At 38.9% G+C, this 16671-nt stretch overlaps 1 protein-coding gene across 2 annotated transcripts in view; it reads left to right on the forward strand.

The window, feature by feature from the left end:
- The window catches only part of DCAF17 (DDB1 and CUL4 associated factor 17), a 44998-nt gene that overhangs the window by 1685 nt on the left and 26642 nt on the right, over positions 1-16671 (forward strand). For both annotated transcript variants that reach the window (XM_074967570.1, XM_074967571.1), the window contains exons 3-7: positions 1967-2070; positions 5013-5103; positions 14503-14639; positions 15821-15899; positions 16304-16393. In XM_074967570.1, coding sequence (XP_074823671.1) covers positions 1967-2070; positions 5013-5103; positions 14503-14639; positions 15821-15899; positions 16304-16393 — 501 coding nt within the window. The remainder of the gene's footprint in view (positions 1-1966; positions 2071-5012; positions 5104-14502; positions 14640-15820; positions 15900-16303; positions 16394-16671) is intronic.

The following is a 16671-nucleotide window of genomic DNA, read 5'->3' on the forward strand; positions in this document are numbered from 1 at the left end:
GTGGAGGTGCTGAGGGAGAGGGAAGGAGCTTGGGAGAGAACATGGAGGGTTGTTGGGTGTGAGTGGGAGAAGTATGGAACAGGATTTTTTGTTAGGGAGTAAGGGAGGCTCCCCAATGCAACCCCTGGATGTCCCCATGTGTCCCTGCAGCTCCTACTCCTGCTTCCCCATGTGGCCCTGCAGCAGGGATGCTAGAACTGGCGGGCCCCCCCCTCTTTTTACCAACCATAAGGGCGAGTGACAGGGAGGAGAGGAGCAAGCAGGTGGTGGGGTCTTGGGGGAACAGGCTGTGTGAGGGCAGGGTCTTGGGAAAAGGGGCAGTGAGGGTGGGACTCAGGAAGAAGGGGCAGTGTGGACTTGCAGGGGAGCACGGTTTGGGTGCCTGCGTGGCCTCCCCCTCCCACTTTGAGGGTGCTTCTGCTGCTCCTGACCTTCCATTCAGCCCCTGCTCAATGCTGTCACCCCACTAGCCCTTCTGAATACCAGTCTGTGACCACCCCCCCCACTGTGTGCCCCACGCTGTCTGTGTTCCCCCCACCCCCCAATATCCCATAACTCTTAACTGGGCTCTGCGGGCAGAGCACTGAGGAATGCAGCCAGCTGCTGGCTGTTATGGAGCACAGTGGCCCCTGGTGGGAAAAAGGCAGAACTGCAGAGCCTCTGGCATTATGTATTTTCTGCAGAGGGACATGAATTCTGCATATGTGCAGTCGCGCAGAATTTCCCCAGGAGTAACTGTAGCACTTTAGTGAAGACTCCACTACACCAACAGGAGAGCTTCTCCCATCAGTATAGTTAATCCACCTCCACAAGAGACGATAGCTGTCGGCGGGAGAAGCTCTCCCATCAACACAGTGCTGACTATATCAGCAGTTAAGTTGGTATAACTCAGGAATTTTTCACATCCCTGAATGACGTAGTTATACCAGTGTAAATTGATGGTGTAGATCTGACCTACGTGCAACAGAATTGTTTCCACAATTTAAAAAAATCAGTAGTTTTCTGTAAACAAATGAACATGCCTCTGAAGTGGAAACCAAACATTGCAGCACTGGGAAACTGAAATTGCAGCTGATTATAAACCAAAGTGAAACTGATTTAATTTTTTTTATTGGCCAAGCTGAGAGAAATGTAGAAATAGCATATATAGGAATAATTAAATTAGTATTTAAAAATTACTTTAGTTTTAGCAATCTCAGGTGTTAGGCCCCATTCATGCAACCAGATGTGTGAAGGGAGATCCCTGCACCCACATAGGGCCCCACTGAAGCTAATGGGGCTTTGTCTGACCATAGCCCACCTACATTCATCTCATAAAGGATTGGGGCTTTAATTAATATAGATAAAATTATTTGCAACCCCATATCGTGATATCACTAATGCACATGAGTAACTTTATGCATGTGAGTAGTTCAAGTGAACTCATTAACATCTTGCATTCTTTATGGAAGCAAGCGTGTAAATTCCCTCCTGTGCCTTCCTCCAAACACCAAAAGTAGGCTGGATCCCAAAACTCCGTGAATTCAGTGGGACTACTAACATATATATTTATTTTCCATGGTGTCCATGAATTGGTGAAGCATCTCTTTTCATTTTTTTGTCCCTAGTTTTCTTATAAAGGCCCATTCATAAATTTTATTACATTTTCCTCCACCATACCCCCTCCAACTTTTCTAGACTTACTTTTCAAATACTTTTGAGTCAAAGCCCTGCTTGTCATATTTCAATGCCTACTGTATTCACAACTGGATGCATCTAGTGTACAATTATAGAAAGAAGGAAAGAAAAATTAAAAATGGCTAGATAACTTCAGGAGACTTATTTATTTATTTATTTAAAAAGTCCTTTATGTGTTCAACAAACTATGTTCAACTAACGTCAGTTATTAAGCGGTAGGGGCAAGTGAAATATTTTCCAAAACCACAACTTGTCATAAAAGCCTTCTTCTATTCATTGTCTATTTCAGGAGAGTACTAAATTCAAGCATGTTTGGACAACTCATTCCACATCTCCAATTGCTTATGAGCGCGGAAGAATTTATTTTGACAATTATCGGTGCTGTGTGAGCAGGTAATTATTTGATTGCTAAAAATTGCCATTATTTTTAATTTTAATACTCAGGCTCTGATCTTAGAAATTCCTCTGAGTAGTCCGACCAAGTTGAATGGGATCACTTGTGTAAGCATAGATACCCATAGGCCTAATTGTTCACAGGATTGGACCCTTATTTTATTATCTCTTAAGCGTTAGACAATAGCTATAGCATTAAATATTGCATTGCTTTTGGCAAGGTAAGGCCTGATCCTGTGAGTTGCTGCTTATGTTCAACTATTACTGGACTTTAATGGGAGTTGAGGATGTTCAGCACTGCACAGAATTCAAATTAAACAGACTGAACACTAGTTTTATTTCTTGTAGTTGTCACCGGGCCTCAGTGGGTCACAGCTGAGGATGCCAAATTCAGGACAAACTGCTGGGAAATAAGGCAGTCTCACCCTAAATTGGTGGTTATTCTATCATTAGATTATACCAAGCCAGTAACAAAAGTAAACTTCTGTCTCAGCACATTGATTAACAAGAAGTCAAGGGTACAGTCTCTTTAGGCATTACAGCCCTTGGTCTCACCATGCAGACACTGGACTCTATGATGAGGGGTTACTAAAAAACAATTTAATCAAACATAGGGTTCTTCTTACCCCCAAGAGATCAGGCACATAGGCAGATCAATGTATAACTGAGATCTTACCCAATAATCACACTGATGCCAATCCTTTAGTAACTATAAACTAAAAGTTTAATAATAAAAGAAGGAATAAGAGAGTTGTTAATGGTTAATAGATCAAATAACTGCAAAGTTCTTATATCAGGTTTGTAGCAAAGATGGAATAAACTGCTAGCTTGTAAAGTCTCTCGGGTGACTTCCCGAAGATTGGAATCCAGAGTCCAGAGAATCAGGGCAGGAAAGAGGCAAAGTGAAGATATTTCAGGAGTCTTTTATATTCTCTGCCATGTGCCTGTAAATTTACTGTCTCAAAACAAAGCTCACAGCCCAGTTTGTGGAAAGTTACTGTCTCAAGATGGAGTTCAGGATCACGTAAGCATATCACATGTCCTTATATGGCTTGATGTTACACAGGGGTAGTCACTGCCTATATTCTTGCTGAGGCATCCACAGGAAGAGCTATCTGGGCAGAATGGGTTTCTTCTATTGCCCATTGTTAGAGTGAAGTGTCCTGACTGGTTTCAGAGTAGCAGCCGTGTTAGTCTGTATCCGCAAAAAGAAAAGGAGAGCTTGTGGCACCTTAGAGACTAACAAATTTATTTGAGCATAAGCTTTCGTGAGCTACAGCTCACTTCATCGGATGCATGCAGTGGAAAATACAGTGGGGAGATTTTATATACACAGAGAACATGAAACAATGGGTGTTACCATACACACTGTAACAAGAGTGATCAGGTAAGGTGAGCTATTACCAGCAGGAGAGGGAAAAAACAAAAAACCTTTTGTAGTGATAATCAAGATGGGCCATTTCCAGCAGCTGACGAGACATAGCTAATCTGGCTCTAATGTAAATTCTATCCGGTGGGTGTTACCCAAGAATACCGCACACGTTTAAGATTAGGGCTGTCAAGTGATTAAAAAAATTAAATCACAATTAATCGCATGATTAATTTCGCTGTTAAACAATAATAGAATATCATTTAAATATTTTTGGATGTTTTCTACATTTTCAAATATATTTATTTCAATTACAACACAGAATACAAAGTGTACAGTGCTCACTTTATTTTGATTACAAATATTTTCACTGTAAAAAACAAAAGAAATAGTATTTTCAGTTCACCTAATATAAATACTGTAGTGCAATCTTTTATCATGAAAGTTGAACTTACAAATGTCAAATTATGTAAAAAAAAAAAAACAAAAAATCCTGCATTCAAAAATAAAACTGTAAAACATTAGAGCCTGCAAGTCCACTCAATCCTACTTCAGCCAATCGTTCAGACAAACAAGTTTGGTTACATTTGGAGGAGATAATGCTGCCTGCTTTTTATTTACAATGTCATCTGAAAGTGAGAACAGGCATTTGCATGGCACTGTTGTAACCGGCATCGCAAGATATTTACGTGCCAGATGCACTTTAATGGGAATTGAAGATACTTATGATCTTGCAGGATCAGGCCTCTTTTTAGCATGTGATTTCCAGCACGTAAAATGCCTTGTGAATGGTGTCATTTAATAAGACCAAAAGAAGAAGGCCGAACCAGAGACAGGGTTCATTTCAGGAAACGTATGTTGCTAAATTCTTAAAGAATTCTCAGCTTCTGGCACCCATGCCATGAAAGGCATGACACTCTGATACAGTGGAAGAGTTTCCTCCTGATAGTACTTAATGGGTCAAATTCTGCTGTCAGGTACACAGTGCAAGTCAATGAAGTTACTCTTAATTGTAACTCAGAAGAATTTGGCACAATAACTTGTTACAAACTAATAGCTCCCCCTCACCCCAAGTTCTAATCTATATAGGCTATACTATCACCCTCATGACTCTAGAGTCTAAGCACCTTCTAGTAGAGCAATCAGCAACATGAGTAACATCTGTCATGTGTGCTTCATTCTTTTTCTCCTCCTCTCCCCAGGGGAAGAATTGTGTATGCTGTGAAGTATTTTGTTTTAGTAGAGTTTTAGTATGTGTGTGTATTTTCTGTTTAGTTCTTTTTTAAAGTATGTTACTAAAATAAGAACATTATTGGTACATCTCTTGTCTAAAATGCTTACCTAGATGAAAAGTGATCTTTTTAATGGCATCTTATACTGGGGGGTGGGGGTACCCAAATTCTGAGAGTAGCAGAGAGAGACAGTTCCCAAAATAAGAATAGCCCAGCATGCTGGGAAGTTCAGAATGCTGCCTGCATGAGGAGGAGGTAATGATTTATAATAGTGCATAAACTGACCTGTTGACAGAGGTAGTTTATAAAGTAGACTGATTGTTTATAATCTTTTTTCTCAGCATTGCACAAGAGCCAAGAATACTTTATCAACTGCCACCATGTTCTAAATCAGAAAAAATAGAGGATGCATTATTATTGGAATGCCCGTTGGTAAGGTTACTTTTCACTGAAGAAATTTTGAAAACAAAATATAGCAACTGTTTTAGCTGTGGAAGAACAGTTCACTGATAATGTAGACAAAATTGAAACCAAACATTTCAAAAAATTGGGATGATGTTTATTGCAAATTATGGTCAATTTCTGTCTTCAGATGGCTGCATATCGCTCCCATTGAAGTTGGTGGGAGTTTTGCTGTTACTTTGTGGAAGAAGCCAAGTATTCAGAGACCGTATTATCAATCTGCTCTTCTCTAACATTTTCAGTTAACCTAAATAACTTCAAAGCAGTATACATTAATATATTATGCTCTTCTTCGCTTGGAGCAATTATTTAATGGGTCAGTTGCACTGTTTGTAACAACATTCTTGTTAACAACTATCACAGTGCTTGTCAGGAATGATGATCTTCACACAGTAGATAAGTGAGAATTTTTGCAATGAAATGGGCTTAGACACTAGCGAATACTCTCTCTCCTTTGAGTTCAGTAATCATCTTTGAAAAAATTCCATGAAAGTACAGGCTTCGTTTAAAGTTTGCAAAACCTGAGCTTCAGTCTGAGCCAAACATCTACACACTATTTTTAGTTGCATAACACGAGTCTGTAGATGGGGGCTCTGAGACTTGCTGCCATGGGTTTCTGCTTGCCATGTACACATATCCTTAATGACTACAGCTGGTCATAACTCTACTGGCATTTTAACCCACTATTTTCATTTGCGCACAACTTTTTCTAAAATTCATTTTTTGACTGAAATTGTCATACTTTCTCTTGGACCAAAGGTGACTTTTAGGGAAAGACTGAGCAGTTTTCTCATATTAAGATTTATTTGCGTCTGGCTAACTCAAATAGGGGAACTCTAAAATATGACATTTTTCATATGGCAAATTCTACTGGGAAATAGTTTGGTAAATTTTGAGAAAAATTAGTAAATATATTAAAATTTGCATTAATGAATGCAACTACAACACTTTTATAGTTTTTTTTAGTTATGTTACTGCCCATGGTACAATAATATTGTGCGACTTTAGAGTGCCACATTTCTCCACCGTGCTGCTCCTAGATTCTGCCTCCTGTAAGGAGCTGAGTATCTTTAACTCCCACAGGAATTGAGGATAGTCCGCATCTTGCAGGATCAGGCCGTACAGAGAAATGCAGTTTAAATCCCATCGAGTCATGCAAAAACAATTGGATAACTCCATATTGTCAGAGAAAGTACTTTCTTTTCTATTTAAATGCATAGTGCATTAATGTTTAGGTTTAGGTTGCATATTTGAACACAAGTGTCATAAAAATGTGAAAGTTAAGGTTCCAGGAGTAATGTTTGTTTACTTTATACACTTTAATTTATGTAAATGTATAAAAAATGCCTGTTTTCAAGAACTAATGGCCTTATTTTCAAAGATGTTGTGCCAACATGGCTCCAACAGCAGCTCTTTAAGCCCTGGAAATCTTAAAAGAATTGTACAAAAAATGGAAACATGGATGAATTGCCAAAGAGGAGAACAAAAGAATAGCACAAGCGTGTAGGGACATAATCAGAAAAGGTCAGGCATAAAATGAGGCCTGGTCCACACTTAAAAATTAGATTAATCTAGCTACATCACTCAGGGCTGTGAAAAATGTTGAGCCCTGAGTACCACAGTTAGGTCAACCTAACTGCCAGTGTTGACACAGCTAGGTCAGCAGAAGAAATCTTCCATCAGCCTAACCATTGCCTCTTGGTGAGGTGGATTAAATACATCAGCAGAAAAGCCCCTTGCTTCCATATAGGAAGTGTTTATGCTACAGCACACAGCTGCCGTGTGTAGCTGTGCTGCCTTAGTGGCTGTAGTGTAGACATATCGTGAGTTACACCTAGTAAGGGATGTAAAAGGCAATAAAAAGCGGATCTATAGATACATCAGGAGAAAGAGAAAGACAATGGAAAGTATCGGTCCTGTACTTAGTGGAGAGGAAGAGCTAATAATGGACGACATCAAGAAGGCTGATGTGTTTAATGATTGTTTTGCTTCAGTCTTCACTAAACAGGTAAATTGTGATCAGATACATAACAAAATTAATATTAACAAGGGGGAAGGAACACAAGCCAAAATAGGAAAAGAGCAGGTTAAAGAATATTTAGATAAGTTAGATGTCTTTAAATCAGCAGGACCTGACAAAATTCACCCTAGGGTACTTAATGAACTAGTCGAAGCAATCTTGGAGCCATTAGTAATTATCTTTGAGAACTCATGGAGGATGAATAAAGTCCCAGAGGACTGGAGAAGGGCAAATATAGTACCTGTCTTTAAAATGGGGAACAAACAGAACCCAGGGAATTATAGATTAGTCAGCTCACCTTCAATACATGGAAAGATACTGGAGCAATTTACAAAACAATCGATTTGTAAGCAACAATTTATACATTAAAATCCAACTACTTAAAGTAAAATGATTAAAATCAGATAAAGAATAGAAGCAAAATTCAGAGGAGGGTACCAAGATGAGGAGGGAAGGAAGTGGGTAGAGAAGAGGAGGAGGTAAGGGAGGATGCATTGAATAGGATCATTCAGATACCTCAGGAAAGCATACCATATCGCTGAGAATTTTTCTTGGGTATTTCTGTTACAGCATACAATGCTTTCCATGGTGGCCAAGCTTACAGAGTCTGTGCTCCAGTCTTCAGTTATTGGTCATTTTTTAAGATTTCTATTTTTGTAGTACTAGTCTTTTAGTAATTATTAGTGCCCCGCTGAGCTAAAGGTTTTCAGATTTATCCAGCTTCCAGTTAACATCCATTAGGTTTAAGATTGCATGTTTAGATTATAACACAATTTTATTATGTTATATATGGATATAGGAGGATTCCCAGAACGTATGGGTTAAGTTAGCACCTGCTGAATCATAGTTCCAATATTTGTTTCACTTAGCAGCACCTGTTTGAACAGTGCATCCTCCAGATTATTTTCTGCTGGATTAATTTTAAACAGAGATCCAAGGCTGGCTAAAATTTAGCACTGGCTAAAATTTGTTTCTATTGGCTGGCAGAGAGAAATTGGCCTAGTTTCTCCTCCCATTTCTTTTTTAGGGAATCCATGTTTCATTCAAATTTGCTGGCCAAATGTGCATATAGTGTTGCTGTACATCTTGGCAATCTGGGTAATATTTGAGAGATGAATGCAGTTCAGGTGGGTAGGGGTAACATAGGCTTTGGGGCCCAACAGATGGGAGATGGCATGTTTAAGTTGGACATATTGCTACTCCTTATTAGTCTATAGATTGAACCTTTCTTTGAATATTATAACCCTAATCCAATCTGGCCAAATGATGGGGTTGTCTGCTATACAGAGTTTCAAGTTACCTCAGATAGAGTGTCCTTGGTATGTAGAAGAGGGTGATTTTTAAATTTAGTAGACATAGTACGCCAAATATTTCTGTCTGCCACAATAGCTGGTAGTTGTTCTTTAGGGAATCACTAGTAATCCAAGCGCAGCGCATTGGAAAGGGGTAAAGGAGCAACCAATTCTGCTTCCAGCTGGAACCAATCTGAGTTTCTAAGGCATGAGGGAATGAACCACTGTGCTGGTGGCTAAGGATTATTGCTTGATGGTAAAGGTTAAAGTTGGGACATCTAAAACCTGTTTTGACAGGGAGCTGTAATCTTTGTAAGGAGATTCTTGGTTTGTTACCAGCAGCCTACAAAACAGATCTGAACATGTCAATTTTGGTAAAATGAAAGGGAGAAATATGGGTAGGAAAGGAATTTAGAGTAAAAAGGATCCTCAGAATGGCATTCATTTTGATTGTTTATTTTTCCCCAGAAGGGAGAGAGGTAGTTTGCTAACTGCATGATTAATGGGGTGAGGGTAATCTTGACTGTGCTTTTAATTTCCTTAGGGAAGAGGATGCCAAAATATCAGAGGTTTGTCTTTTGCCATCTAAATATCCCTATACAGGGAAAGCCACTTCCATGTAAATCCAATGAGATCTTTATTGTTTCAAATGTATCCCAATTTATCTAGTAGCCAGAGAATTTACCAGTTATCTATAGTTTGTAGAATATTTAGAATAGATTGATCTGGATTTTTAATAAATAGGAGGATGTCATATAGAAAAATTTGTCTGAGTCTCAAATTTGATCGGTTGAATATTTTGGAGTTCCCTAATTTGTATTGCAAGTGGTTAGGAGGGGGGAGAGAGAACATCCCTGTCTTGCTCTCTGAAACAGATCAAAGGGGCGGGGGAGTTACTGTGTTATTGGTTATATTCCAATCCCAATTCTCGGATCCTAACAGCTTTGTCCATGAAATGAAGGATTTTCCCAAGCCAAATTTATCCAGGATCACAAACAGATATTGCCAGTTCACTCTGTCAAAGGCTTTCTCTGCATTGAGTGAAACAATTGCATGGGAATTTCTAGAGTGTGAACTATGCCTTTTTAAAATAAATTCCACCTGTTCAGGGTTAACCATTTCACTCATTACTTTTTCCAGTCTCTTAGCCAATATTTGTGAAAGTATTTTTACATCAGTATTGATTAATGAGATGGATCTATAGCTGTTACCATTTTGCGCATCCTTACCTGGTTTAAGTAATACAGTAATTAGGGCTCCTCTCATAGTAGGAGGTAGCATACCTTTCTTTAAGGCATCTTCGAAAAGTATAACAGCTTAGGGGCCAGAATTTTTTTGAAACTTTGATAGAATTCTATTGGTAAGCCATCAAGGGCAGGGGTCTTGGCCAGATTCATTTCCTCCATGGCCTTGATTAATTTCTCTAATTTCAAGGGAAAGGCCAGCCTAGTCTGCTGTTCTTATGAGATTGTGGGCAGTTTAGAGCTTTAATAAAATTATTTAGTTCTTCTGGGTCAGGTGGCAAATCATTATTGTAAAGAGCCTGGTAGAATTTCAAAAATTGATCTTTGATCTCTTTTTGATTAGTAATAACCTGCTCTTGTTCTGATTTGAGTGATAGTATTTGGGACCTTTGACTGCTTACTTTTAATCTGTATGTGAGAATTTTCCCCACTTTTACCCCTGACTCCCAGTGTGTTTTGTGAGTCTAAAAAGAGCAAATTGAGCTTGTGCTGAATTCAGTCTATTTACTTCTTACCAAAGATTGATTCATTTTTAAGATTTTCTTGTTAGGGCTAGTTTGCACATTCTGTGTCCATAGCTTTAAGTTGTTTGGTTAATTCTAGGACCTGAGCCTGGCTAGCCCTCTTCCTATCTGCTGAGTAGGAAATAATCCTGCCCCTAATAAAAGCTTTTAGTGTATCACATAGGGTGGATTGGGATATCTCTGGTGAGTCAATTGTTTAGGGAAAAAACTGAATTTCTTCTGTGACATGGTTCTGAAAATGTTTATGTTGCACAAGAGCGGATTTCAGTATCTATCTTTACAAGTCCAGTTTGTCTTGGGAGGGGTAGCATCCTGGTGCATAATAAGTGATCACAATAGACTTGATTTCATTATTGAGCTCTGAGTCTACCAGAGTCATAGAAATCAGGAAGAAATCTATTTGTGAATATGTGGACTACAAGGAGGAAAAAAAGTAAAATTCTTCACCCAGGGGTTTTGCAACCACCATACATCTTTTAACCCCAATTCTTCCTTAAAATCTTTTATAATATTTCTAGTATGTGATTGTGTATGTTGGGGCTGGCCTGATTTGTCTAAAAAAAGGGTCCAATACTTTATTAAGATCTCCTGTTATGATGATTGATTCTAATGGCATATTAATTTTGGGGGGGAAATGTTTTTAAAAAGTGGAGCATCTTTATTAAGAACATGAGAATTGGCATACTGGTTCAGACCAAAGGGGTCCATCTAGTCCAGTATCCTGTCTTCCAACAGTGGCCAATGCCAGGTGCCTCAGAGGGAATGAACAGAACAGGTAATCATCAAGTGATCCATCCCATCACCCATTCCCAGCTTCTGGCAAACGGAGGCTAAAGACACCATCCCTGCCCATCCTGGCTAATAGCCATTGATGGACCTATACTCCATGAATGTATCTAGTTCTTTTTTGAACCCTGTTACAGTTAATTGGGTCCACATTCATCAATTAGGGTATAGATAGAATCAGAAGTCATAGCCTTCACCAACAAAAATTACCTTCCTGATCTTTATTTACATCTAGAATTTATAAAGTGAGTCTTTTATGAAACAATATTGCTACATGTTTGGCTGCAGAGGAGAACTTGTTAAGTACCCCTCCCCCCATCCTAAATGTCTCTGCCGCCAAGTAATTAAGTGGGTTTCTTGTAGGAAGATAATATCTGCTTTCAGTGTTCTAAGATAAGTGACAATAATTTTTCTTTTTATATGATGATTGACCCCTTTGATGTTCCAGGAAACACAGTTTACAATATTAGCAATAAGGCATGCTTAGATCATATATCTCTTTATCGAGTGGCTGAATACTGTCATTGCTTGGGCTGCATATCTGGATTCCTCCTCACCACCCTGGGGACATGAAGAGTGGCCACATCACTCATTCTCCCCACCACTCAAAACACCCAACTGGGGTATAACTGGATTCCCTTTAATTTTATAAAGGAGAAATAGTCTCATATCAAGGGAGGGCGTGGTTTCTGCACTATTCCCAACAGCAAAAAAGGGTGAAGAAGGCTAGTGTCTAAACTTAAGAACAAGTCTATAGCGGAAATATAAGAAAGTTACACAAATTATTTAAACAACCTTATTCCAACATAACTGGATCGTTTGCAGATAAGAGTTCATTAGCAGAACAGTTCTGCCTAAACTTTGCCCCTGGAGCCTTGTCCACGCTGGATTATAGTGTAAACTCCATAGTCACATTACCAATGTAAATCAGCATAACATTTATTTCAACTCTAACAAAAATAAAAAGTAAAGAAAAAAACTGAACTAATATTACTGAAAAAAAAGACGGCTACAACTACGCTGCATACAACAGTGTCATAATAACATCTTCTCAGTAATTTGGTGAATCATAAACAGCAATAATAGTAATTATTCTTGGATAGGATTTTAGGAGATCAGATTTCTTTACAGTTGGGGAATTGAAACAGTTTATCATTCAATTGAAATCTTCATTACATTATTTAGATCGGATATCTCTTATAAGTGTACATTTAGGGCAAATGGATTGAACATTTCCAGATTTACTATAAACCCAAAATCTAGGAAATTAAATGGGGCTGAAACAAAATTAAGGAAGGGGAAAGGGGAGGAAGATTGAAAAAAATAAAAAAGGTGGGGAGGGGGTGGAAAAGATATCAGGAGTGAGAGTGCCTCAGACAGAAAACAAAACCATGCTTCTCTGTGGAACCTTACCGATCCACGGCTGTAAGGAGTCCACGGGTCCAGTTAAGCAGTTTGGTTGGAGTGAGGTTCTTGAATGTGGATGTGCTCCTGGTACACTGGATTAATGAGGGGCGTGGGGTGGATGCAAGCAAAGCAGGTGTGTCCATATTGTAACACTCCAACTTGCTCACAGCAGCAGCTGGAGCACAGAGCTGCTTCTTGAGTTTCAATGGAGGGTCAAAATTCAAATCAGAGATGAGATCCTTCTTCACAGCCATTCCCTTCCCAGCCAGCCCCCTCTGCTGATGAACAATAGAAGTTCAAAGAAATGAAAAGTAAGGGGACAACATGGAGGATTTGTCCTTTACAATTGTTTTGTTAGACTGAGAACTAAATGGCACCACTGCAGTGGCTGATCTGGTAAAGTTGTTTTAATACATCCCATCTGTTTCTTTTGCAGGGTTTTTGTTGTAGTAGTGAGATCAGACACGTTTCAACTTCTTCTGCTGTCATAAAACCATCTTGCCTTCCTTTTTAACTTTGAAAGTAGAAGGGAAGGAAATGAAGTAGTCCAAACCCAATCCTTTGGCTACAGCTCTTGATCTGTTAAATTTAGCCCTCTTCACCACATCCTTGGTGTAGTCATCAGCCTGTGTCCCTTCCACATTAGGTTTTTAAGTTCTTTTTAAAGAATGAGTTCCTTAAAACTATATTTTAAAAATCTTACAGTTATGGCCTGGTGCTTTGTATCTGGAGTGGGGTTTTGCACAAATGAGCAATGGACTATCTCAATTTTTAACTTTGATTGGGGAGGGGGTGAGACAAAAAGAGCTGGCAACATGGTAGATAAAAATTCCACAAGCTTCCCTTTTTCCAGCCCCTTTTGGAGACCCACAATTCTCAGAAGTTTTCTCCTTGATCTTCCCTCGAGATCATTAACCTTCTCCTGCAGTGTTTTAGTAGTCCTTTCCTGTTGCTCTGAGGTTATATTCATAGTATTCACTGTGTCTTCTAGTGAGGAGATTCGGTTTTCAGCTTCCTCTAGTTTTGATGCTGAGTCTTACAAATTGGCTTGATGTGTACTAGTAATAGTTTTGATTTCAGTTATATCTTCAGATATTTTTCCTCAAGATAGATCACTTGAGATTTGTTTTAGCCCGTCCATAATTTCATCTAGTCTCAGAGGAGCAGCCTCTCCCTCGTCGGCGATCTTGCTGCAAAAGGGCTGTCTGACACCTTCTGCCTTTTAGGATTTTGTAGAAAGTCTGGAGATGGAACAGCATCCGTAATGGTATTAAATTAAAAGAAAAGAGTTATAGAATATCTGATGAATATTAGATGGGGTGGGAAAGCAAATCAGTTGCTGCTGGTTGTAGATTTTAGGAGGTGGCAGAAGGTAGTTATAAAACTATGCATCCACCATTCCCCTAGTGGCTCCCAGCAGTCCTATCACCTACTTTAAAACTGTTGCAGTCTTGTGTCTGTATGTTTCATTTTTATTGCAGGACATTTTAATTGTATCTGTGTTTTAGTCTGGGTTTGTAAATGCCACCCATCACTAAGACGCTAATTTTGAGTTTGGCCTCTACTTACGTCTTTTTTGTACTTGAAGTTTTGTAAGCACAATTGGCATGACATCCAACTGCTTAACATCAAGCAGTTAGACTTCTAAGCCCTTGCCTGTATGGGGGAAATTGACCAGCGTAGCTGTTCTGGAATAACTAGATATTCTGATATAATTTATTTATTCTGTAATAATTCTTTGTGTGGATGCTCTATTCCAGAATAAAAGTGACTTTATTCTGGAATAATTACTCCAGTCACAAAGTGAGTCCATATAGGGAGCTATTCTGGTTTAGCTTATTCCGCAATAACATTGCCTGTCAATTTCTCCATGTAGAGTCAGCCTAAGTGATATCAATTGCACCTAGGAACAATTGTGCCCACAGTTATTTGTGCCTGCAAACTGTGAGTGTGAAAAGGGAGGATGGTGTTCAAAAATCTGGCCCCTAATCTCCATCTAGGCCAGATAGTTTGCTTTAAAAACTATAGAAAGTAGGCAATAAGGCTTTCCTCATGTACACATTCAAACTTTTTACTGATAACTTCTTTTTATGTAGGGGGAAACGCTTCCCAGTCCATCAGACTATAAATCTTCTCTTGCAGTTTTGACTGCTCATAACTGGCTCCTTCGTCTCTCTGCTAATACTGGAGAAATACTGGAAAAAATATACCTCCCACCCTACTGCAAATTCAGGTATTAATTATTGGCTGGGCTTTCTACAAGTAATGTTTTAATTAGTTGGGATTTATAGCAGTACTATAGGGGAAAATCACTTAATTTGTAATATATTAAAGCTATTTTGTTCCTATGCATTCACAAAGCTTTGTTTAACACTGTATTACTTTGGAAGGACAGAATCCATATTGTTTAACCAGAGGTCTGTAAAATACATTTTTATGGATGGAATTTCTCTCAAATTCACGGCAGGAAAAGGATGAAGCCCAAAACTCATCAGCAAATAACACCATTCTTTTCATACTCTGTGGAGGTGCAAGTTGTTGAATAGCTTGGAGGTGAACTATCCTCCAGATCAGAATAAAGGCATGTTGTTGATGCAATGAATGGCAGCCTGCAGTGCTGATCCCATGCTGTACCTGCTCTATGGATGACTTCAAGGCTCTCAATCTCGTATCTTTCGTGAGCATAGTTACTACACAGAATTTTCCTTTAGGAAAGTTTTAAACTTCAGCACTATAAATGGTAAGGACTTCAGTTTACACCTACATTTCCAGTTAACTCATCTGGAAAAGAAAGTAAACCACAGAATCAGGCTATCGTTGGCTTTTCTCTGCCAATTTTACAACTTTTAATATTGCAATAACAACATACCAGAATGTACCTTTTACGATGTGCAAAGCAAACGTCATAAAACAAGGAAAATATCAATTCAGAAATAGGCAATTTTTAACTTATGAATATTCTTTTGCACAAAGTATCCATTTTGCCATTTAAGAGGAGGGAAATTACTGCTACTGGAGAAGTGCAAGTTTTTCTTTCAATTCCCAGAGGAAATTACCCTTTTTATGGTGCAGAATCAAAAAATTGGTTTATGAAGGGAAAGGGGAAAAGTGCATTAGCCAGTTTTAATATATTAAGAGCTTGCAGTAGTGCTTGTCTCATTGTCCCAGATAAAGTGAGCCAGATCTTGGCCCCCAACTCCATCATTGTTGTGCTACTCCAGGTGCCCAAACACTCTTTACCCCAGATCATTTAACAGGCAGAGCTTGGCCAGACACTGGGATCTGCTCCAGCATCCACATGATCTGACTTGTGTTATAACCTGTATTACAAAAAGTTTGTGAGAAATGGTGCATTTGCCTTAAGAAAGTCTAAAACAATTACTATGTTAAAAAATGCATTCTTATCACCAATAGGTATCTGAGCTGGGACACTCCTCAAGAGATTATGGTTGTCAAGTCAGCTCAGCATAAACTTCCAGCAGCAGCACAGCAGGTAGGTTTACTCAAGCATTCTGTTAGGTGAGGTATATATAGCCAAATATTTACAGGACCGGTCCAGAGGTTCAGAGAGAACTCTTTGTGAGCTGCCCCTGTGTCATTAACTATTGCAGGTATGGAAACTCTCCTCTTTTATGTTACTAGAAGAAAAAACATGACTGGCTTTGTGATTAGAGGACAAAACTGGGTCAAGAGCCCCTTCCTTCCTCATATGGCTTTGGGTTCTCTAAGCCTCAGTCTCCGCTTGTGAAAAAAAGGTGATAATCCTCCTCTAACACACAAGGTGTTATAAAGGTCTTAACAATATTTATCATGGTTTCATACTGTTAGATTAATGTCCTAGCATGTAATATTGCCTGAAATACAATAACTAAGTTCAGTGTTACTGTTCTTTCCCAGGCAGGCATCCAACAGTCTGTGCTATTCTTTCTTGCTGTATTCAGAGTACTACCTCTGAAATTTATTGGAATGCTGGAGATAAACAAAAAAGTGAGTTACTTTCTGTATTAACTATGCTCCAAGGTGTAGTAATTTAAAAAAGCATTGTGTTGCCTCATTGCACGTCCCAGTAATGCAGGACTAATTCATATAATGCAGTGGCTCATTTCCCTAGTGAATGTATCAGTATCCAACTTCCCTTGGATAGAAATGACCACAGAGTAATTCTTCACACAAGTGACCTGCTGGGAAAATATCAAGTGCACCAGGTCTGTTATGTAGGTGCTAGGAAAGGTGGTTTGAAACTAGTTCCTCCTTAGAGGAAGAAG

Source organism: Natator depressus, chromosome 11 (assembly GCF_965152275.1).
Source record: "Natator depressus isolate rNatDep1 chromosome 11, rNatDep2.hap1, whole genome shotgun sequence".
Classification (NCBI taxonomy): Eukaryota; Metazoa; Chordata; order Testudines; family Cheloniidae; genus Natator; species Natator depressus.